The sequence below is a fragment of the Vitis vinifera genome, chromosome 12, assembly GCF_030704535.1.
Source record: "Vitis vinifera cultivar Pinot Noir 40024 chromosome 12, ASM3070453v1".
Classification (NCBI taxonomy): domain Eukaryota; kingdom Viridiplantae; phylum Streptophyta; class Magnoliopsida; order Vitales; family Vitaceae; genus Vitis; species Vitis vinifera.
Window position 1 is genome coordinate 16,022,383 of NC_081816.1, and position 20,368 is coordinate 16,042,750.

General features: G+C 40.7%; 1 protein-coding gene across 2 annotated transcripts in view; it reads left to right on the forward strand.

Annotated features, from left to right (window-relative positions):
• The window catches only part of LOC100246885 (phosphatidylserine decarboxylase proenzyme 2), an 85,786-nt gene that overhangs the window by 11,888 nt on the left and 53,530 nt on the right, over window positions 1-20,368 (forward strand). For both annotated transcript variants that reach the window (XR_009467021.1, XM_002267912.5), the window contains exon 4: window positions 5,229-5,288. Coding sequence is in view for 1 of the 2 variants with exons in the window: in XM_002267912.5 (XP_002267948.1) it covers window positions 5,229-5,288 (60 nt within the window). In the remaining variant the exon portion in view is untranslated. The remainder of the gene's footprint in view (window positions 1-5,228; window positions 5,289-20,368) is intronic.

Sequence of the window (20,368 nt, forward strand, 5' to 3'; positions counted from 1 at the left end):
GAAATAGTTGATTTCTCCTTAGCCACTAGAAGAAAAGGGTTCACACTGGACATATTCTAAAGAAGTGCTGATTAGTTTGTCACTTTTACCTGGATTAAAGGGTGGGATGAAATGGGGGTTTTGGGGTGGAGCAGGAAGTACACCATTTAAGATTCAAAGTTTCGTATTCCTTTTGATGGTTTACGAAGAGGCCCACCCAAAATAATAGATGGGGGATTGTGGAGGCAGTTTGGAATTTGGTTCAGCTCTTTTCCTCTCTTTGGGCTTTGCTACTGAAGCCTGTGCAGGGACTCCTTTCAGTCTTTATATTTCTGGACTGGAACTTGATGTGCAGCTCCAAGAGGTCTGTTTGGTAGACATACTCTGTGGGGATACCGCTTCCACTGGGTTCTATAAAGTTAAATTTGATGAATGTTCTTGTCAAGGATTGGAGTACTTAGAGATCATTCTGTTTTTGGATAAGGTGTGAAAGTGCAGTCTGTAACCTCCCATTCTTTTACAAGATGCTAAGAATTTAAACCACTATTTCAGATAGTCTTTTCTTTTAACTAGTAGCATAATTGTATCTCATGTATGAAACTCCTTTTCTGAGTAACTGCAATTTTCCATAATATTTATCTTTTTGATAAGCACATAGAAAACACTATAAATAGGAAAATGAAGATGATACAAAAGGAAATGGCTAAGACACACCAATGTACATAGGAAGTATATAGAGGGTGCCAGGTGAAAAAATCAAATAAAGGAGAGCAATCAAAGGAAACAACACTTGGCCACATCGACTTGGCTCCTAGTCAATCAACAAAATTGATTAAAGATATAGTATTCCTTTCTATATGATGCCTAACATAATTCATAAAAACATGTGTAAAAAAGGATTTAAGTGATTGATCCGAGATTTCCACATCTTCAAAAGCCCTTTGATTTCTTTCACACGAAATGGTCCAAAGAAGATACAACGAGGTAGTTAACTAAGCTCTTTTCTACCTTTTTCCTACTTGAACCCTATTCCAACTTAGCAACATCAATTAATTGAAGAATTCATTATCCACTGCAACCCGAATAAGAAAAAAACCAATTGCCACAAAATTCTAGCTATAACACATTAAAGAAGCATTTCGTCGATGGATTTCTCCTCTCTTTTACACATATAACATCTAGTTACTAAAAACACCCCATTTCTTTTCAAATGGTCAATTGTCAAGATCCTTCCCTAAGTTGCTTTCCATGTAAAAAAACTAACTCTCATTAAAACCTTTCTAAATAACTTTAGATGGGAAAGCCTCTGAACCCTTTGGCACTAAAAATGAGTAGAAAGCTTTAATAGAAAACTTTCCACTTGAAATTGACCGAGCCATTCTATTCTCTGCATCACATGTTATTGAATGCTTTTAAATTTTTCGCAAGGCAGCTTTTACCGCCTCTAACCCCTAATCGTAAAACTGTTTTGAGAAATAGGGACTCTAGTGACCCACTTCCTTATCTTGCTTCCATATATCTACTACCTATGACTCCTTTGAGTTGGCGATGACAAATAAGGTGGGGAAAAAGTCTTAGCAAAATGTTGCCACTTCACTTGTCCAACCAAAACTTAATTCTCCCCTCCTATTCTCAACAATGAAAGAAACTCTAATTTTAAATTTCCATAGTTGTGAAAGGTGCATTTTAGGCACACCTAGGCATAAGGCGGCGTGATGCAAACTGCTGGCACCTCGACTTACTTTAGGTGACTCCTGTTGAAGGAGGCGCGCAAGAAGCTACGCTTTTTCTTCTTCCTTCTACCTTCTTCTTCTTTTGTTGCTAATGTTGTTGTTTTTCTTCCTCCACAAACCACAAACAAGTTGTAGAGGCGTAGCCAAGAGCCCTAATTTGGGGATTTTTTTTTTTTCGTTGGGTCAAAACACAACGTTTTGAGTTGCAACATATTTAGATAGAAATGGGCCAAAACGATGTTGTTTTTGCTTTTTTTTTTTTTAATTTAATTTAATTTAATTTAATTTTATTTGTTTTAATTTTAAGAAAAAGGCAAAACAATGTCGTTTTGGCTCCTTTCCCTTTAAAATATCTGTAGCTCAAAATGTTGCGTTTCGACCTAACAAAATTAAGGAAAAAAAAAAAAGGCCAAGCCTAGATTAGGTCTCATGCATGAAGAAGAAGAAGTATACTTCTTTGGATGGATTATATAAAATTATATACATAAACTAGGATGCTCCTCACTTCACTAAAGCCCACACCTAAAGTTCACCATGTGCCTTAGGCTCTAGGACAACTTTACACCTTGGTGTGTTTTGACCCTTTTAAAACTATGTAAATACCTCCCTTTTTTTCTCTAAAAACTAACACTATTATCTTCCCTAAGCACCCTCAAACTCCAACCTTCACCTTCCTTCCCAAACTTCCCAACAATCACTTGCTTCGAAATTGAGTCCCTTGTAGAGGCAAATGTCTAACCCCACTTGCTTAGCAATGCGGTGTTGAGAACTGAGAGATTCCTAATGCCCAAACCCCCATTTTTCTTATCCATGTACACACCAATTGACTAGGTGAGGTTTTTTCTCTAAAGCTTTGCCACCCCCGTAAGACGTCTCTTTGGATCTTCTCAAGCCTTGAAATCACCCTTTCTTGGAATCACTAATAAAGACATGCAGTAGACAAGGTAGGTTAGATAAAATGCTTTTAATGAGAGTGTGTCTCGTCCCTCTTGACAAGTATTGTCGTTTCTAAAAGGCTAATCTTTTCTAAAATCTCTCCTTCACCACATCCCACATAGTTGTTGACTTGAAAGGGGCTCCCTAAGGAAGACCTAATTTAGTAGAAGGCCCCCCATCTGACAACACAATTTTGCTGCCAACTCTTCCAAATTATCAATAATCCCTATTGGAATGAGCTTGCTCTTCTCCATATTGACTTTCAACCCATAAATCACCTCAAACCACATGAGATTCTAGTTCAACTACATCAATTGCTCTTCATTAATCTCACAAAAAATGATAATATCATCAACATATAAAAGATGAGTCACCTCAACCCTCCATTTACCCCTCCTCACCTAGGAACCACAAATGAAACCTCTTTCTGTTGCCTTCACAAGTAGTCGACTAAAAGTCTCCATCACCAAGACAAATAAATAAGGGGAGAGGAGGTCTCAGATCCCAAGAGCTTTGAAAGAAATCAATGGGGTTTCATTCACTAACACCGAGAAGGAAGCTGAAGACATGCACCATTTCATCCAACCCACCCACTTCTGCCTAAAACCCATTTTCTCCATGACTTCCAAATAGGAACTCCAATTAACATGATCATAAGCCTTCTCTATGTTAAGTTTATAGATGATTTCAGGAGTGGAACTCTTTAACCTTGAATCAATGATCTCATTTGTAATTAGGGTCACGTTCAAAATTGCAGTCCCTTGATAAATGCATGCTGAAAATTGGAAACTACTTTACCAACAACCCTTTTAAGCTTATTAATTAAGGCTTTGGCTAGAAGCTTTTATGACCCTCCTACCATTTGATGGTTCTAAAATCTTTCAAATGCTCCATACCCCTTTTCTTTGGAATCAAGACCAAGAATGTAGCATTTAGGCTCCTTACAAAGGAGCCTTGCATAAAGAACTTTTTAAAGAAGCCCACACCTTTAACTTAATAAATTCTAACATTGTTGCCAAACGGCCATAGTGAATCTATCTAGCTTGGGAGCTTTGTCCCCTTCTAAGTAAAATAAGGCAAAGAAAACCTTCTCCTTTAAGAAAGAAGCCTCCAAACCCCTTATGTTTGCACTCTCTAAACAAGCAAAAGCCATTCTACAGATGCTAGACCTCTAACCCTTACCCTTTAAAAAGAGACTATGAAAAGCGTTCGCAACACCCTCCTTAATCATCTTTATCGTCGAAAAGTCAAATCTCGTTCACTCTAATTCTAGCCATGTAATTTCTTCTCCCATGAGCATTGGCCATCTTATGGGAAAAACTAGTATTCTTATCTCCCTCCGTCAACTACAATACTTGAATCATTGCCCATTTATTACAATCTTCCACAACATGTCTCCTAGCCTTTCCCACTTTAGCATTAAGGACAATCTTCCTCTTCCTTAGGTCTCAAAGACTAATCTACTTTAAGGCCTCTTCCTTCCTAATTGAGGCTATTCCAGATACCTCTTTGTTCCACACATTCAAATCCTTTTTCCATATGAAACTCCCTTCTAGACAGCCTCTTTGAACATCCCTTAGTCAAAACTTCTCCTAAAGAGAGAGAGAGAGAGAGGAGAGACCCTACCCCCCAAAGAAGTGGAAGGAAGCAGCTCACTTGAAAACCTAGTTGTCTTTGCCAAAAGGGCCTCCTATGTCATTGTTAGTAGCATTGTCAAGCTTGTTGAGCTCATATCTGAAAAGAAAGTTGATTGTAACAAATGAAGGGCTTCGCTCCTATTGTCCTCACTCTCTACAGCATAAGGCATAAAGTCATCGAAGAAGGGCTAATTTGGATTTGAAGAAGCCAAGGATGGGTGATCACGAAAACTCCTACTTAGCTGGCCCACTTAAAAAGAACTCCCTAATGGGTCTCTAGCCTAATTTTTTTTTTAATACCTAGGTGGGCCTCCTTTGCTTGGATCGATTCATGAACGAGAAGGCCTTACTTTTTTGAAGGGGCTTGAATCATCTAAAGTTGAAGGTCTAGCCCACTACAGGCCTTCTTGCCAAGCTTACCCCCATTTGAACAAGCCCCACCGACTTTCCTAGTCACACCCAATTATGGGCTTATGCTAGCCCCCGCTCAACCCCCATTTCCTCAGTATTTATTTATATGGGTATTGTTTGAGGACTTTTGTTACTATGATGTGGAGGACTTAGTTTTGTATTATAATTATCTTATTAGTTTGTTAATTATGACAAAATTATCCTTGTTATGGGCATCTTTTTATGATAAGCATTTTATATTGCAGTACTCCAAAGGAATGGCACTTGAAACATAGAAAGACCAAAAACCCATTAACTATTACTATTGACCATGAATTCATTAACGATTCTTGGATTTGAATCTCAAATTGTGCAAAATAGTATGCTTTTGAGTCTGTATTTTTTGATCTAGGAGTGAGCCTAGGCATATCATTTTCTTTTTTATGTTCACTTGAGAATGGGTAACCTATCCAAGGAAAATATGGTGGGTTGTTATTTTATTTATTTCTTTCTAATTATCTTTTTGAATATTCATCTCATTTTTCTTCTACAGGAGAAGAAATTTCTAATGGAAAGAAATGGGCCTCATATTGCAAGGATATCTATATTTGAGGTGTGTAATGAGCTAAATTTGAGTGTACAAAATGTCCCTTTTTTTTTTTCTTTTCTATGCATTTTCCTTGAACAAAATGAGAAAATTTCTGGATGAAGAGGTTTGATATTTATAATGCATTTGTATATGAAAGAAAAACATGAAAGATGAACCAATTCTTAATGCCCTATGGAACAAAGGAATAGACCTTAATCCCTAGCGTAGTGCATGTTTGGCATGAATATGGACATAGGAATTGGAGTTAACTATTGCCTTTTTTCATTTTTTTTTTTCTGAGTTTCACCTCCAAATATAACATTTTCAAGGTTGAATTGTCAAGAATGATAGAAAGGAAAACTCTATTTTTCTTATTTTTCACTATGAACAATAATAGTACATAAATAGGAAAGATGACAACAACCTACCGTAGATAATTCCTTAATTCTAAGACCATAAAGTTATCCCTAAAAAAACTAGAATGCAAAAATGAGATTTGAAATTGATCCTTATCTTGTTATTTAAAAGGAGATAAACAAATCAACTAATCCCTATTAATTGATTCATATCTCTTTATTTAAAAGGAGATAAATAGGTCAACTAACCCCTATTTAATAGGGATTTTATTCTCTGAATTCCTACACTTCCCCTCAAGCTGGGGAATAAATGCTTGTCATTCCCAGCTTGGAAATCAATTCCTTGAACTTCATCCTTGGAAGAGCTTTTGTGAAAATATTAGCTACTTGTAGACTAGTTGGAGTATGGATCAAATTGAGTATCCCTTCTTCAATCTTTTCTTTGATGAAGTGATGATCTATTTCAACATGTTTGGTTCTGTCATGATGAGCTAGATTCTTTGCAATACTGATTGTTGCTAGATTGTCACAAAAACACTCATTACTCTCTCAGCTTTAATTCTCAATTCTTTAAGTAATCTTTTCAGCCATATTCTTTACAAATACCTTGAGTAAGAGCTTTGAACTCTGCCTTAACACTACTTCTTGCTACTACAGATTGCTTCTTACTCCGCCAAGTTACAAGATTCCCCCAAACATACGTGCAATAGCCTGTAGTAGACCTTCTGTCTTGAATGGATCCTTCCCAATTAGCATCAAAGTAGACTTAAATCCCTTTGTTGGTTCCCTTTCTAAAATAGAGACCTTTTCCTAGTGTCATCTTTAAATACCATAAAATTCGATACACGACTTCAAGATGCTCTTCATTAGGATTGTTCATATATTGATGTACGACACTTCTGAAAACCAAATATCAGGTTGTGTTTGGAAAAGATAAATGAGCTTTCCTGCAAGTTGTTGGCACCTTCCATTGTCAACTGGGGGGTTTTCTGTCATTAGTCCTATTTTGTAGTTTGATTCCATGGGAGTATTTGAAGGCTTACATCCTAGCACCCCTATTCCTTTAGTAAATCCAGAACCATGCCTAGGGAATATTTGAGAGGTCCTAGGCCTTTTAGTTCAAACTGATGCAGTTAGTACTAGTCAATTTATGGCAGTTTGAAAACATCAAAGGTTTGCATGGGAAAAGTTTGTTATTAAATTAGAAGTTAAAAGGTCAGTTTTTTGTTATTAAAGGCTACTAATGGTGTCTTGGAAGCCTTTAGAAAGTAGTTGAGGGTTGTCATTATACAAGGAAAGAACTTGCTTCTTGTGAGGACTTTTGATAATTATCCATAAAAAATATATGAAGTGATTAACCAGAAGTTCCTAGTTTCAACTTTCTGCAAAGGGTTTTTCCTAGATTTTTCTGCAAGAAATTTTGGCTCCGATGGTGGTTGGAGTGACTTGGTTAAAGTTTACTTGGATAGTAGCTATAATAGCTTTTTAGTTTTCATCAATTGGTATCTGATCCTCTGTTCCAGATTTGTGCTTGTTTTGAATCGATGTTGGGTCTAGGGATCATTTGAATGCTACAACATCACAACCAGTAGGAAGTGACCCAACTATAGAAGAGTTTGCAAACTTGCAGCAACTCAATCAATTATGTGCCAGATTGGAGCAAGTTGGTATTTTGGTGCTCAAAATTCCACCATTGGAGGCCAAACAAGGCAGAATTTTTGAACTTACCAGCAGAGGAATGTGAGAAATCAGCCTGCTATGGACGAGGTCCAGCAAACTATGGGGACTTTTCAGATGAAGAAGGTGGATTTTTACCTTTGGGAACGCAACGAATGTTTCATCGTACTACAAATCGTTATCAAAATCTAAACATTAAGGTAGACATTCCACACTTTACTGGAGAGGAGCAACTGGAGGAGGTCTTAGATTGGTTGAATGAAGTTGAAAGGGTTTTTGAGTTTCTAAATCTTCTAGAAAATAAAAAAGTGAAGTTGGTGGCTATAAAATTGAAGGGGTATGCTTCCTCTTGGTGGCAACAAGTGTAGATGACAAGAGTCCAATCTGGAAAGGAGAAATCTAGAGCTGGACTAAAATGCTTCAACAAATCTGAAGTCAATTTCTTCCATTGAACTATGAAGGAATTCTTTTTCGGCAATACCAAGCACTTCAGCAAGGTCAATGTTCTGTGCGAGAATACGCTAATGAGTTTTACAAATGCGAACTAGAGTACAACTAACTGAAACGGAAGTGCAGGTTAGAAATTTGGTGGAGCTACAGTCTTGTTGGGCGCTATCCGGTGCTGTTCAGTTGGCAATGAAGGTTGAAAATCAACAAAGATGGTCCAATAACCACCCGATTAAAAGTGCAAGGGGGCCTAATCAATTGGAGGATAATAGGCAGCAAGGAGATGTCAAGCAAAAATCAGTGGCAGCGACCGATGATTTGCAGAATTCTAGATCAAACACTCACTTCCAAGCACGCAACCAAGGGCAAGGGCGTGCAACAATGAGAAATCATGTTCTCGGAAATAGTAGCAACTCATCGCACCTGCGGGACACAAAATAATATGTTATAAATGTGGAAAAAAGGTTCACAAATCTTCTGATTGCCAAAAACAAGCCAACAATTTTCTGATCAATGAGGATGAAGGAGAGAATAATGATAATGAGGAGGTAGAAAGGGAACCTTAAGGCAATGGAGGGCTGCTGGAAATCACAGAAGATGAAGTCACATATGAAGACCATGATCTTCCAAATTTAGTGGTAAAACGATCCATGTTAACTCCAAAAGCATCAAAAAGTGATTGGCGAAGAAATGATATTTTTAACACTAGATGTTCTTCACATGGGAGGCTTTGCAATGTTATTATTGATGGGGGAAGTTGTGAGAATCTTGTTTCTAAAGAAATGGTGAAGAAGCTATATTGGAAGTGCTACCACACCCAAAGCTATATTGAATTGCTTGGTTCAAGAAAGGAGGTGAAGTGGAAGTAGTGCAGCAGTGCTTTGTTCACTTCTCAATTGGGAAAAACTATTCAGATAAGATTCTATGTGATGTGGTAGAAATGAAAGTCTGTCATTTGTTACTTGGAAGGCCATGACAATTTGACAATAAAACTGTCCACCATGGAGAGAAGAATGTTTATGCTTTCTACAAAAATGGGCTTAAGGTAGTACTTGCCCAGATGAAAGAAGAAGAGTTTGTTAAGTCAAGGTTGAACCAGAACAATCTTGTGCAACTATTCAATGCTTTTTAAATGAGTTTGAAACTAATGGAGTTGCATTTTTGCTGTAGGAAAAAGAAGTCTTAGAAGATCAGCAAGATGTTTCTAATGAAGCAAAGACATTGCTGGAAAATTTTCAAAGGTATTTCCTATAGAGCTGCCTAGTGGATTGCCTCCAAAAAGAAGCATCTAACACTACATTGATCTAGTACCAGGAGCCAGCCTACCAAACCTAGCACATTACAGAATGCCTCCAAAAAAACGTGAAGAACTTCAAAGACAAGTGAAAGAGTTGCTGCATAAAGGATGTATAAAGGAATCACCGAGTCCATGTGCAGTTCTAACACTATTAACTCCAAAGAAAGATGGTACCTGGAGAATGTGCATCAATAGTTTGCAATAAATCGCATAATGATAAAGTGTTGATACTCGATCCTAAGACTAGATGATATGTTGGATATGTTGCAGGGAGCAAAGGTATTTTCTAAAATTGATCTTAAAAATGGCTATCGCCAAATTTAGATCTGGGAAAATGATGAGTGGAAAACAACTTTCAAAACTAAACATGGGCTTTATGAATGGACTGTGATGCCTTTTGGTTTGTCAAATCTGCATGTTGTGTAGAAAAAGAGGTAGGAATAGTTGGCTTAGGTTGAGAGGTTGAAGGGATAGGTTGTTCAAGAGCAATTTCAGGAATTTAGAAAGGATAGGTTGAAGTATATTAGGTATAGGTTGATTAACTAAAGCACTAGGTTCAATTCTAGGTACTTCTTGAAACCAAAAATCACATTCTTGTATGTTCTCCCCCTGAATGTTACTTTTGGTGAAAAACGGTTGATTTTCAAAGAAGGTGACATCTAAGGTGACATAGAATTTCTTGGTAGCAAGGGAATAACACTTGTACCCTTTTTGTTGATAAGGTAGGTGGAAGTAAGGATTGCTTTGCCCCAAAAATGTTTGGGAACATTCATGGTGAACATAATGGATTTAGCAACTTCTAGAAGGTGCCTATTTTTCTCTAAGATACTCCATTTTGTTGAGGAGTATCAACACATGAACTCTAATGTTCAATTCTCTTACTCTCAAGATGGTTTCCTAGGTTTGTGTTAAAGTATTCTCTAGCATTGTCAGATCAGAATACCCTAACTTTTGCTTGGAACTAGTTTTTTTTTTTTTTGATAGGTAAAGAAAATTTCATATATAAAAAGAGACGCCAAAAAGGCGACTCAAGGTAAACAATACCTATACACCCACCTCCAAAATGGCCAAAAAGAACCTAGATGGCCCAAAAAACAACCTTAATCGAGCCCAACCAATCAATAAAATTAACTATAGTTAGAGGGTAGTCAACTATAAACAAATTAGCCTCAGACCAAAAAGAAAAAAACAAAAGAGTATTTCAGTCTCTGGATTGACAACACATCATCCTTGAATTTCAATCTATTTCTAGCCTTCCAAACCGTCCAAAAAATGTGAAGAGGAGCAACTCTCCACACCTTCTTGCACTTTTTGCCCACAAAAGAACCATGCCAGCTTAGGAGAGTCTCTCTAATTGAAGAAGACAACACCCAAGACACCCCAAATAAAGTAAAGAGTAAATCCCATAAAACCCTTGTTTTTGAACAATGTAGGAGAAGATGGTCTATGGTCTCCTCTTTCTCAAGACACATAAAGCATTTATTTGCCAATGCCCGTTCTCTTTTCTGGACCATATCCAAGGTTAAGGCTTTGGCCCACGCCTCCCATGCAAAAAAACTAATCTTGGGCTGCACACTCACATTCCAAATGTAGCTAGAAGGAAACAAAGACGGACAACCCGCTTCTAGGGCAAAGTAGAGACTTGATCGAGCATTTTCCACTCTTTGTTTCAGTCCAAGACACCATATCATCTACATCTTCAAGTACTCTCTTTCCATGTAGCCGCTCTAAGAATCTTTCCGTCTCCTTTACCTCCCAATCATTGAAGGCTCTTGAAAAATAGGGGTTCCAACCCCCCTAACCCCCCTCAGCCAAGGGGTCCCAAATATCTGCCACCCACGCTTCCTTATCAATAGACAAAGCAAACAAGGAAGGGAAAGACACACACAAAGGGGAATCCCCGCACCATCTATCCCTCCAAAATCTCACCCTCCGCCCATTACCTACAATGAATAACATCCTATCGCCCACCAACTCCTAATCCATCCTTATTCCTTTCCATAGGCCCACACCATGCGCCTCTCTCACTTCTTGAGAGCACCAACCCCCTCTATCTTCCCCTTGCTTGGAACTGGTTTTGGATCATGGTACACAATTTCTAAAATATAGGACCAAATTCAGATTTTGCTTTCATAAGGGAAACCTAGGTTTTTCTAGTGTGATCATCAACAAAGGATACAAACCATCTAGCTCTTGTAATGTTATTGATTCTAGGGGGACCCCAAATATCACCATGTATGAGAGCAAAAGGATGAGATACTTTGTACCCTTGAGTAAGGAAATTGGTTCTTACATGTTTTGACAATTGACAAATCTCACACTAAAGAAACTTGGCATTGGTATTATTGAATAAATCAGGAAATTTTTTTTTCAAATACAAGACATTTGGATGTCTAAGTCTATAGTGCCATAACATAATTGCACTATAATTATTTAAAGCATGAAAAGAAACAAGAAAAGGAGCACTACATGCAACTTGAGTTTTTTTTTTTTTTTTTTTTTTTTTCAGGATTATTAGGAACCTTAAGAAGATAGAGCCCAACACGTTCCCTAGCATTGTCAATCATCCACCCCGATTCCAAGTCTTGAAATTCATAGTGTGTTGGATAAAAATTAGTAACACAATTCAAATCACGCGTAAACTTACTTATTGACAGGAAGTTGTAAGTCAAATTTGGAACCAGCAAGATAGATTTGAGGGCTAAATCTTCAGTAATGACTATTGATCCTATTCAAAGCACCTTAGACATAGAACCATCGGCAAGACGAATTGTAAAATTTCCAGAACATGGGCTGTATGTGTGGTATAAATCAACATTACCCATCATATGATCGGAGGCCCCAAAGTCAATTATCCAATGGTTATTCTTCTCCTTTTGGGAGTTCAAGGTCATTGAAAATTTACCTTTATGAGCTATGGACGCTACTCTTGTTAGAGTTGATTGGGAAGAGGTTGCCTGAGTGATCGGTTTTTGAATGATCTTTACTCGTTCCTTGCTGAAAAAAGTAGAGTTATTGGAAGTCTGCTGCTCTTTCTTTTCCCCTGAGCTGGCTGCTAGACCTTGACCTTCTCTGGATGAGCTACGAGGTTTCCAATCCGCTGGTTTGCCATATATTTACCAGCAACGGTCCTTCGTATCCCCAGGTTTATGGCAATGATTACACCAGGGTTTGCCATTTTTCTTTTGCTTGTTGTCGTAGGCGGATTGATTTGAACCATGAGTAGCAAGAGCAGAATTCTCACTGGATGTCGAGGAGGTTTTTCCCAGCATTACTTTCTGCCTGCTTTCTTCACTTCTTACCTCGAAACACGCTTCTTGGATGGAAGGAAGAGGTTTTGTTCCGAGGATTGGTGCTCTAACTTCATCCAGATTTTTATTGAGTCCAAACAGGAACTTGAAGACTCTCATTCTCAACAATTTTCTTATATTTTCGGCAACAATTTGGACAGCCAGGGTTATTCTCATCAAACAGGTCTAGGTGTTGCCAATACTATGTGACTATGAGTTCTCCCTGTTTTAGATCATTAAGGATTCCTTTTATCTCACATAACTCGGATGTATTCTCCTTGTCCGAGTAGGTCTCCTTTGCAGCATCCTAGATTTCCTTAGCCGTCTCATAATTGGTCATAGAGTTTATAAGTTAAGAGATGACTATGCTATTTTTTGATTTCCATGTCTTGAACTTTGAATCTTCAGATGGAGGCACGGTGACAGCTCCGGTGAGGTAATCATCTTTTCCTTTTCCACACACAAAACATCATTACTGACTTCGACAACTTAAGATAATTCTGGTCATTGAGTTTGTGTCCAGTGATGGGAAGAACAAAATTCTCTGAACCACCATGATTATTTATTTATTTATTTTTTGATCAGAAACAAAATATATGTATTAAAAGAGAAAAGAAACATGAGAAATCCTCCCCATGAAGTACAAGTCAAATCAAAAGGACTAAGTAAACCTCCACTAACCAAGGAATGCTATACAAAAGGTGCAAAAGGCCGCCTAATCGAAAGAACTAAGTAAACCTTCACTAAAACAAGGAGGGCTATGAGGTGAGAAAAAGGAAGTGGCTTTGGATGAAAGTATAGGGAGGCTACTCGGGATCGAAGATGTCTGAGAGCGAGAGAGAGAGATCGAGAGAGACTGAGAGCGAGAGAACGAGATCGAGAGAGACTGAGAGCGAGAGAACGAGAGAGATCGACAGCGATGGGAATGTGCGACGCGCGGAGAACAGGAGGAAAAGGAAGGCAAGCAGCTTCGGGGTGGAATCTAAGACGTTTGAGTTGGAAATGGTGGAAAGGGGAGGAACAACCCTAACCATAACGGAAAGTAAGAAAGGGGTATCGTCTTGGGTGCGAATGGGCTTGAACAGCGTAGGGCTGTTCATGGAAGGCCTTCAACAGTGCATCGAGGATATGAGGGTTGGAAGCTGGGAGAAGAGATGGAAGGAGAAGGGGCGAAGCTTCTCCATGGTGCGTGTATCTAACAGGGCGAGTTGCTTCCTGCGGTTAGGGGTTGTCGATGTGGTGTCGAAGAGATGCAATATTTGTATCCCGAAGGGCAAAGGGGATAAGGGGGGTTGGACGGCGATGGTGGAAGCGTTGTGCCAGATGGATATCACTGTTGGCAAAAAGGTACAACAGGAAGAAGTGAGGGCTTTGGGAAGGCCGCGTCCGGAAATGGTGAAGGGAAGGTCGTTCGCGGACATGGTGAAGGGTTGGGGGGATAAGGAATCCAATACCATTTGAGTGGAGGTGGGACGGGAGGAGTTAAGCAGAAACTTTAGCAGGCTAGAGCATTGCTTGATTGGAAGTTGGAACCCTAGCAACGAAAAAGGGGAAGACTTGGAAAATTTGGGTTGGAAAATGGCAAAGGCATGGGGATTGAAAGGCAAAATGGGGATTGCGTGCATGGGTAAAGGACGAGCTCTACTGGAATTTGAGTTCGTGGAAGAAGCAAGAAGGGTTCACCTTTCTGATAATAAGGTGGTGGGAGGTGTTCAAATGGGGTTAGAGCGGTGGAATCCAAGATCGGGGTGTATGGAAGAGGGAGAGGTAAGAAGGGAAGTGTGGGTGAGGATATTGGGGCTACCAGTTTCGCTATAGGTCCCATCGGTGTTGAGAAGGGTGGGAGACGCTTGTGGTGGGTTCTTAGATGTTGACCCAAAGACGGAGAGCATGGAGGAATTACAGTGGACAAGGATTCTGATCAGATCGGACGGCGTGAACATCCCTGGATCGCTGGTGATAGGGGTTGAAGAGATGTCTTACTCCCTATCCCTATGGTGGGAGGCGGTGCCGGTGTTAAGGCAGAACGAGGGATGGAAGCGCGGCCTGTGCAATCGTCCACGAGGGGAGGTTAGTGGTGATGAAGCTCCACGCGCCGGGTCGAGAGTGGAGGAGATGGTGGGTGCGGGGTTCGAGGTGCAGCGCCAGTCAAAGGATGGGACGGGTCGCCTGACGCAGGATGAGGGCTCAGTTGAAATGGACTTTCTGTCGCAAGTGGGCTTGCTGCGGGGGCCCAATTCGCTTGCTGGGTCCGTGGGTCCAGGTCGGATGTTGGATTGGGCTGTTGGGCCCTCATTAAAATCAGGATACGAAAATCCAAAGGGGGATCAGATCGGGCCGCGGCAAATTAGAAGCTTGGGGCGGGCTGCAGACGTTGGACTGGGCCACCTTCAGAAGGGGAAAACCACCTTAACACAGGCCCATTTATTGGACAATGGGCCTCTTTTAAAAACCTACTCCTCTGGCCTCAACGGTAATAATAAAAATACCATTATGGAGCATGAGTTCATCAGATGCGGAGAAGAAGAAATGGGGAGAAGACAGTAGACAACCCTAACATATCAGGGAGCAGAAAGGATGCTGGAGGAAGAAGCTGCAAGGTATGGCTTAGATGTAAATTTGGGGGGTCTTAGGGCACAAGGGGCTTCTTCCTCTAATTTCTTTTGTTTTGGTCGGTCTCCGGAGAGGGAGGGTTACGACCATTCTGGGGTGCGAAGGGAGGGGGTATTGATTGGAAGTGGGTCACGAAAACCAAATGCAGAAGAACAAACAGAGAAAAGGAATGGTTGTTGGGACTTGGTTGAGATCAACAGTGTCGAGCCTCTGGGAAGAAACTCAGGGTGGATTGCAGACCAGACGGAGTTCCAAGAGGGTAGTAAGGAAGATCAGCTGAATTGGGAGGAGAGTAATCTGATTAAATTCAGTCATTTCTTAGGTTTTTCTACGGAAGGCTTGGAGGAGGAAATTTTGAGCTTCTTGGGCAAAATTAGAAAAAGAAAGGAAAAGATTGTAGGTAAAGGCCTGCTGGAGGTCTCAAGGTTTGAAAGGGAGCTTAAGAGACTGGAGTGCTCTGTTAACTATGAGAGGGAATCTAAGAAGAAAGGCCCTATGCAGGGTAGAGGGAACCAGAAAGTAAGTGTCCAATGAATTTAAGAATTTTGAGTTGGAATGTGAGGGGTGTGAATGATAGGGCCAAGAGGAAAATTATTAAGTCAGTTATCAGGAATCAAAAGGTGGACTTGTTCTGTATTCAAGAGACGAAGGTGCAAGTGATGTCTGAAGAGATGGTGAGGAGTTTAGGGCCGGGGAGATTTCTTGATTGGAAGGTTTTGAATGCTAAGGGGACAGCAGGAGGTGTCATGATTTGTTGGGACAAAAGGTCTTTGGAGATGTTGGGGGTGGAAGAGGGCCAGTTTTCCATTTCCTGTAGATTCAGGAATGAGGGTGATGGTGCAATCTGGGTCTTCACGGGGGTTTGTGGGCCTTTCTCCAGAGAAGATAGGGAGTGCTTATGGGAGGAAATTGGGGCAATCAGAGGACTGTGGGAGGAGCCGTGGTGCTTAGGAGGAGATTTCAACACAACGTTGTACCAAGCTGAAAGAAATAGAACTGGGAGAATTACTTCAGCTATGAGGAGGTTTGCCCAGATCATAGACGAATTAGGGCTAGTTGATATTCCATTGCAAGGGGGTTCCTTCACTTGGAGTGGGGGGCTCAATAATCAATCGCGGGCCAGGTTGGACAGATTTCTAGCAACTCCTAGTTGGCTAGACCAATACAGTAGGGTTCTTCAAAGAAGACTGCCTCGTCCAACATCGGATCATTTCTCGATTCTGCTAGAGGGTGGAGGGATAAGGAGAGGCCCATCTCCTTTCAAGTTTGAAAATATGTGGCTCAAAGCTGAAGGGTTCCAAGAGCTGATAGAGGGGTGGTGGCAAGGGATAATGGTTAGAGGCAGGCCGAGTTACAGATTAGCGACTAAGCTGAAGGGGTTGAAACAAAGCTTAAAAACATGGAATAAGGAGGTTTTTGGAAGATTGGAGAAAAACAAAGCTGAAGCCCTTCAGCAAGTGGAGCGATGGGATTCAGTGGAAGAAGAGTGGAACTTAACAGAGGAGGAGCTAGGCCAAAAAAAGGAAGCTAAGGAGAGTTATGCAAAGTGGGTGTCGATGGAAGAAGTGCACCGGAGACAACTTTCTAGGGAACTATGGTTAAGGGAAGGGGATAGGAACACGGGGTTTTTTCACCGCATGGCCAATGCCCATAGGAGAGTCAATGCCATGGCTAAAATTAAGATAAATGGGGTGAGGTTCACAGAGGAACAAGATATGAGGGAAGGAATAGCAAATGCGTATCAGCAGCTCCTTTCGGAAAATCCGGGCTGGAAGGCGGATATAGGGGGTCTCCTATTGAAACAGATCAGTCCCTCAGAAGCGGATGACATTGAGGTTTCCTTCTCCGAGATTGAAATCTACGCAGCATTAATGGGGATGAATGGGGACAAAGCCCCGGGCCTAGACGGATTCACAGTGGCCTTTTGGCAAAATAGTTGGGAGATTGTCAAGGAGGACATTTTGGGTTTATTCAAGGAGTTCCATGATCAGAACTCTTTCATTAAGAGCCTGAATCATACCTTTTTGGTGCTGATTTCGAAGAAAGGGGGGGTGGAGGACTTAGGTGATTATAGGCCAATTAGCTTGCTTGGGGGCCTTTATAAATTATTGGCTAAGGTGCTGGCCAATAGGCTCAAAAAAGTTATAGGCAAGGTCATATCTCCTGATCAGAATGCGTTCATCAAAGGGACACAGATTCTTGATGGTTCCCTAATTGCAAATGAGGTAATAGATTCTTGGCAAAAGAGGGGAGAGAAAGGTATAGTTTGTAAATTGGACATTGAGAAGGCGTATGATAGCATCAATTGACAATTCTTGCTAAAGGTCATGCAAAAGATGGGTTTTGGGTCAAAATGGATAGGATGGATGTGGTATCTCCACTGTCAAATACTCAGTGCTGGTGAACGGGGTCCCAGTTGGGTTTTTCTCAAGCACAAAAGGGTTAAGGCAAGGGGACCCCCTTTCCCCCTACTTATTTATCATGGGTATGGAAGTCCTAAGTGTGCTCATCACAAGGGCCGTTGAAGGGGGATTCATCCATGGCTGCAGGATATGGAGAGGAAGAGAGCAGGCTGTTAATATTACTCACCTTCTATTCGCGGACGACACAATTGTTTTTTGCGAAGCTAAGAAAGAGGCTCTTTTGCATTTGGGCTGGATCCTTTTTTGGTTTGAAGCAACTTTAGGTTTAAAGATTAACTTGGACAAAAGTATGGTAATTCCGGTAGGGGAGGTGGAAGGGGTGCTGGAAATGGCGGCTGAAATTGGGTGCAGGGAGCTGCCTACTGTTTATTTGGGGCTGCCCCTTGGGGCACCAAATAGGGCCTCCTCCGTTTGGGATGGGGTGGAGGAGAGAATGAGGAGAAGACTCGCCTTTTGGAAACGTCAATATTTATCCAAAGGAGGGAGAATTACTCTTATAAAGAGTACGCTGTCCAGCATTCCCTTGTATCAAATGTCGGTTTTCCGTATGCCTAAGTCAGTGGCAAGAAGGATTGAAAAGCTTCAAAGAGACTTTTTGTGGGGTGGAGCCAATGGGGGGAGTAAGGTTCACCTTGTCAGATGGGAGGTGGTGTGCGCGGATAAAGAAAAGGGAGGGCTGGGCCTAAGGAAAATTACTCTCTTAAACAAAGCTCTCCTAGGCAAATGGATTTGGAGATTTGCGTGTGCTAAGGAGGAGCTTTGGAAAAAAGTGCTTGAGGCTAAGTATGGGAAAGAGGAGCTTGGGTGGAGGACAAGGAAGGCAAATGGGGTGTTTGGTGTTGGAGTTTGGAAGGAGATTCTGAAGGAGTCCACTTGGTGTTGGGAAAATATGGGGTTCAAGGTGGGAAAAGGCAATAGAATAAGGTTTTGGACTGACCTTTGGTGCGGTAACAATGTGCTGTCCCAAGGCTTCCCGAACCTTTTCTCCATGGCTGTCCATAGGAATGTCACAGTGGAGGAATGTTGGGATCAGAATGTAGGTCAAGGAGGGTGGAATTTAAAGCTGTTAAGGGACTTGAATGATTGGGAGTTGGGCTTGGTGGGCAATCTCTTAGTTGAGTTGAGGGATTATAGTGTAAATTTGGAAGACGATTCGGTTTTTTGGAAGAAGGGTGAGGACGGGCTGTTTAAAGTCAAGAAAGCGTATAATGTGTTGGTAAATTCTCAAGGGCTGGTTTTTCCTCATAGCAATGTTTGGGTGGACAAAGTCCCAACCAAAATTGCCTTTTTTGCTTGGGAAGCTACTTGGGGGAAGGTCCTCACTTTGGATAGGCTGCAGAGAAGAGGGTGGCATTTACCTAATCGGTGTTTTTTGTGTGGGTGCGAAGAGGAAACGATCAATCATATATTAATACATTGTACAGTGGCAAAAGGGTTGTGGAACATCATTCTTGTGTTGTGTGGTGTACAGTGGGTCTTTCCAAATTCTGTAAAGGAGATTCTTAGTAGTTGGAAAGGCTCTTTTGTGGGGAGGAAAAAGAAAAAAGTGTGGAAGTCCATCCCGTTATTCATTTTCTGGACTATATGGAAGGAGAGGAACAGGCTAGCTTTTAAGGGGGGGGGGGGGGGGGGGGGGGGGTGTTGGCTTATCAGAAATTAAAAACTTCGCTTGTATACATTATTTGGGGATGGGCTAAAGTGTACATTGATATGGACTCGAAATCCCTAATAGGTTCTAATAGGTTTCTTGGAATGGTTAGCCTCCAAATAGGGTTTGGGTCGTGTTGTTTTTTGTTTGAGGGTTGGTAGCATCGTATACTTCCTGTATGCCTTGAGGCTATTTGCCTTTTTTATATATTTCGTTTGCTTATCAAAAAAAAAAAAACAAGGAGGGCTATACAAAAGGAACAAAAGGCCTATACAAGTAAAACAATCTTGACCCTATAAACCCAACTCTAGGGTGTACATAACAGAAGCCAACTAAGCTAGATTACACTCAAATGATGGAGTTTAAAAAATGTTTGTACAACAAGCCCAAAAAGAAACATAAAAATGAAGCTGATCCCACATTATCTCCGACATCTTCCAAATGTCCTCGAAAATCCTAGCATTCCTCTCTCTTCACACAATCCACAACAGAGAGAGACACACGATCCTCCAAAGAGTATTACCTTCGATAGAATTCCCAAAACACTTCAAGGAAATCACCAACATATTGCATATATTGCTAGGCTAAACCCACTCCATCCCAACTTGTGAAAAAATTCTATGCCACAATCTCAATGTAATTGGACAATGCAAGAAGAGATGATCAATTGTCTCTTTGCTCCAACAAAGGATGCACCAATCAGGGCTAAGGGCTTTGAAAGGCCTTCTCAAGTGTAGCATGCCATTGGTATTTACCTTCTTAAGTGTCACTAACCAAACAAAGGCCACGGCCTTAGAGGGGACTTTTGATTTCCACAAAAAATTAGCTGGGTAGAAAGGAATAGAATTTGAGATAATGGATAAGGTTGAAAAAAATGATTTAATTTAGAAAATTCAAAAGGAGGATAGTATCCAAGCTTTTGCATTTGGAACAGAAAGAGTCAAATGAACAAGGGAAAGTAAGGACTTTAGTCTTTTAAGATCCATAATCTCCTCATCAGTTAGATTGCGTTTGAAGATTAGATCCCAAGACAAAGAAGTATTGATACCCGGAATAGCTGTAATAGGACAAGTTTTAGTAGTGGTGATTCTGAAAAGTCTTGGGAATTGTAAACAAAAAGATTGGTCCTCCCACCATAGATCTTTCCAAAAACGAGTTTTTGGTCCCATCACCTACCACAACACGAATGTGTGTGGAAAAGACTTGAAAAATATGAGCAATGGCCTTCTAAGGGCAACGATGTGACCATTTAATTATATTGTTGGTGTCCCATCCATTAGGATGTGTCCCATAGATACTAAAGATAACTTGATCCCTAATAAAGGTTGGTTCCTAAGAGAGATTTTCCCAAAC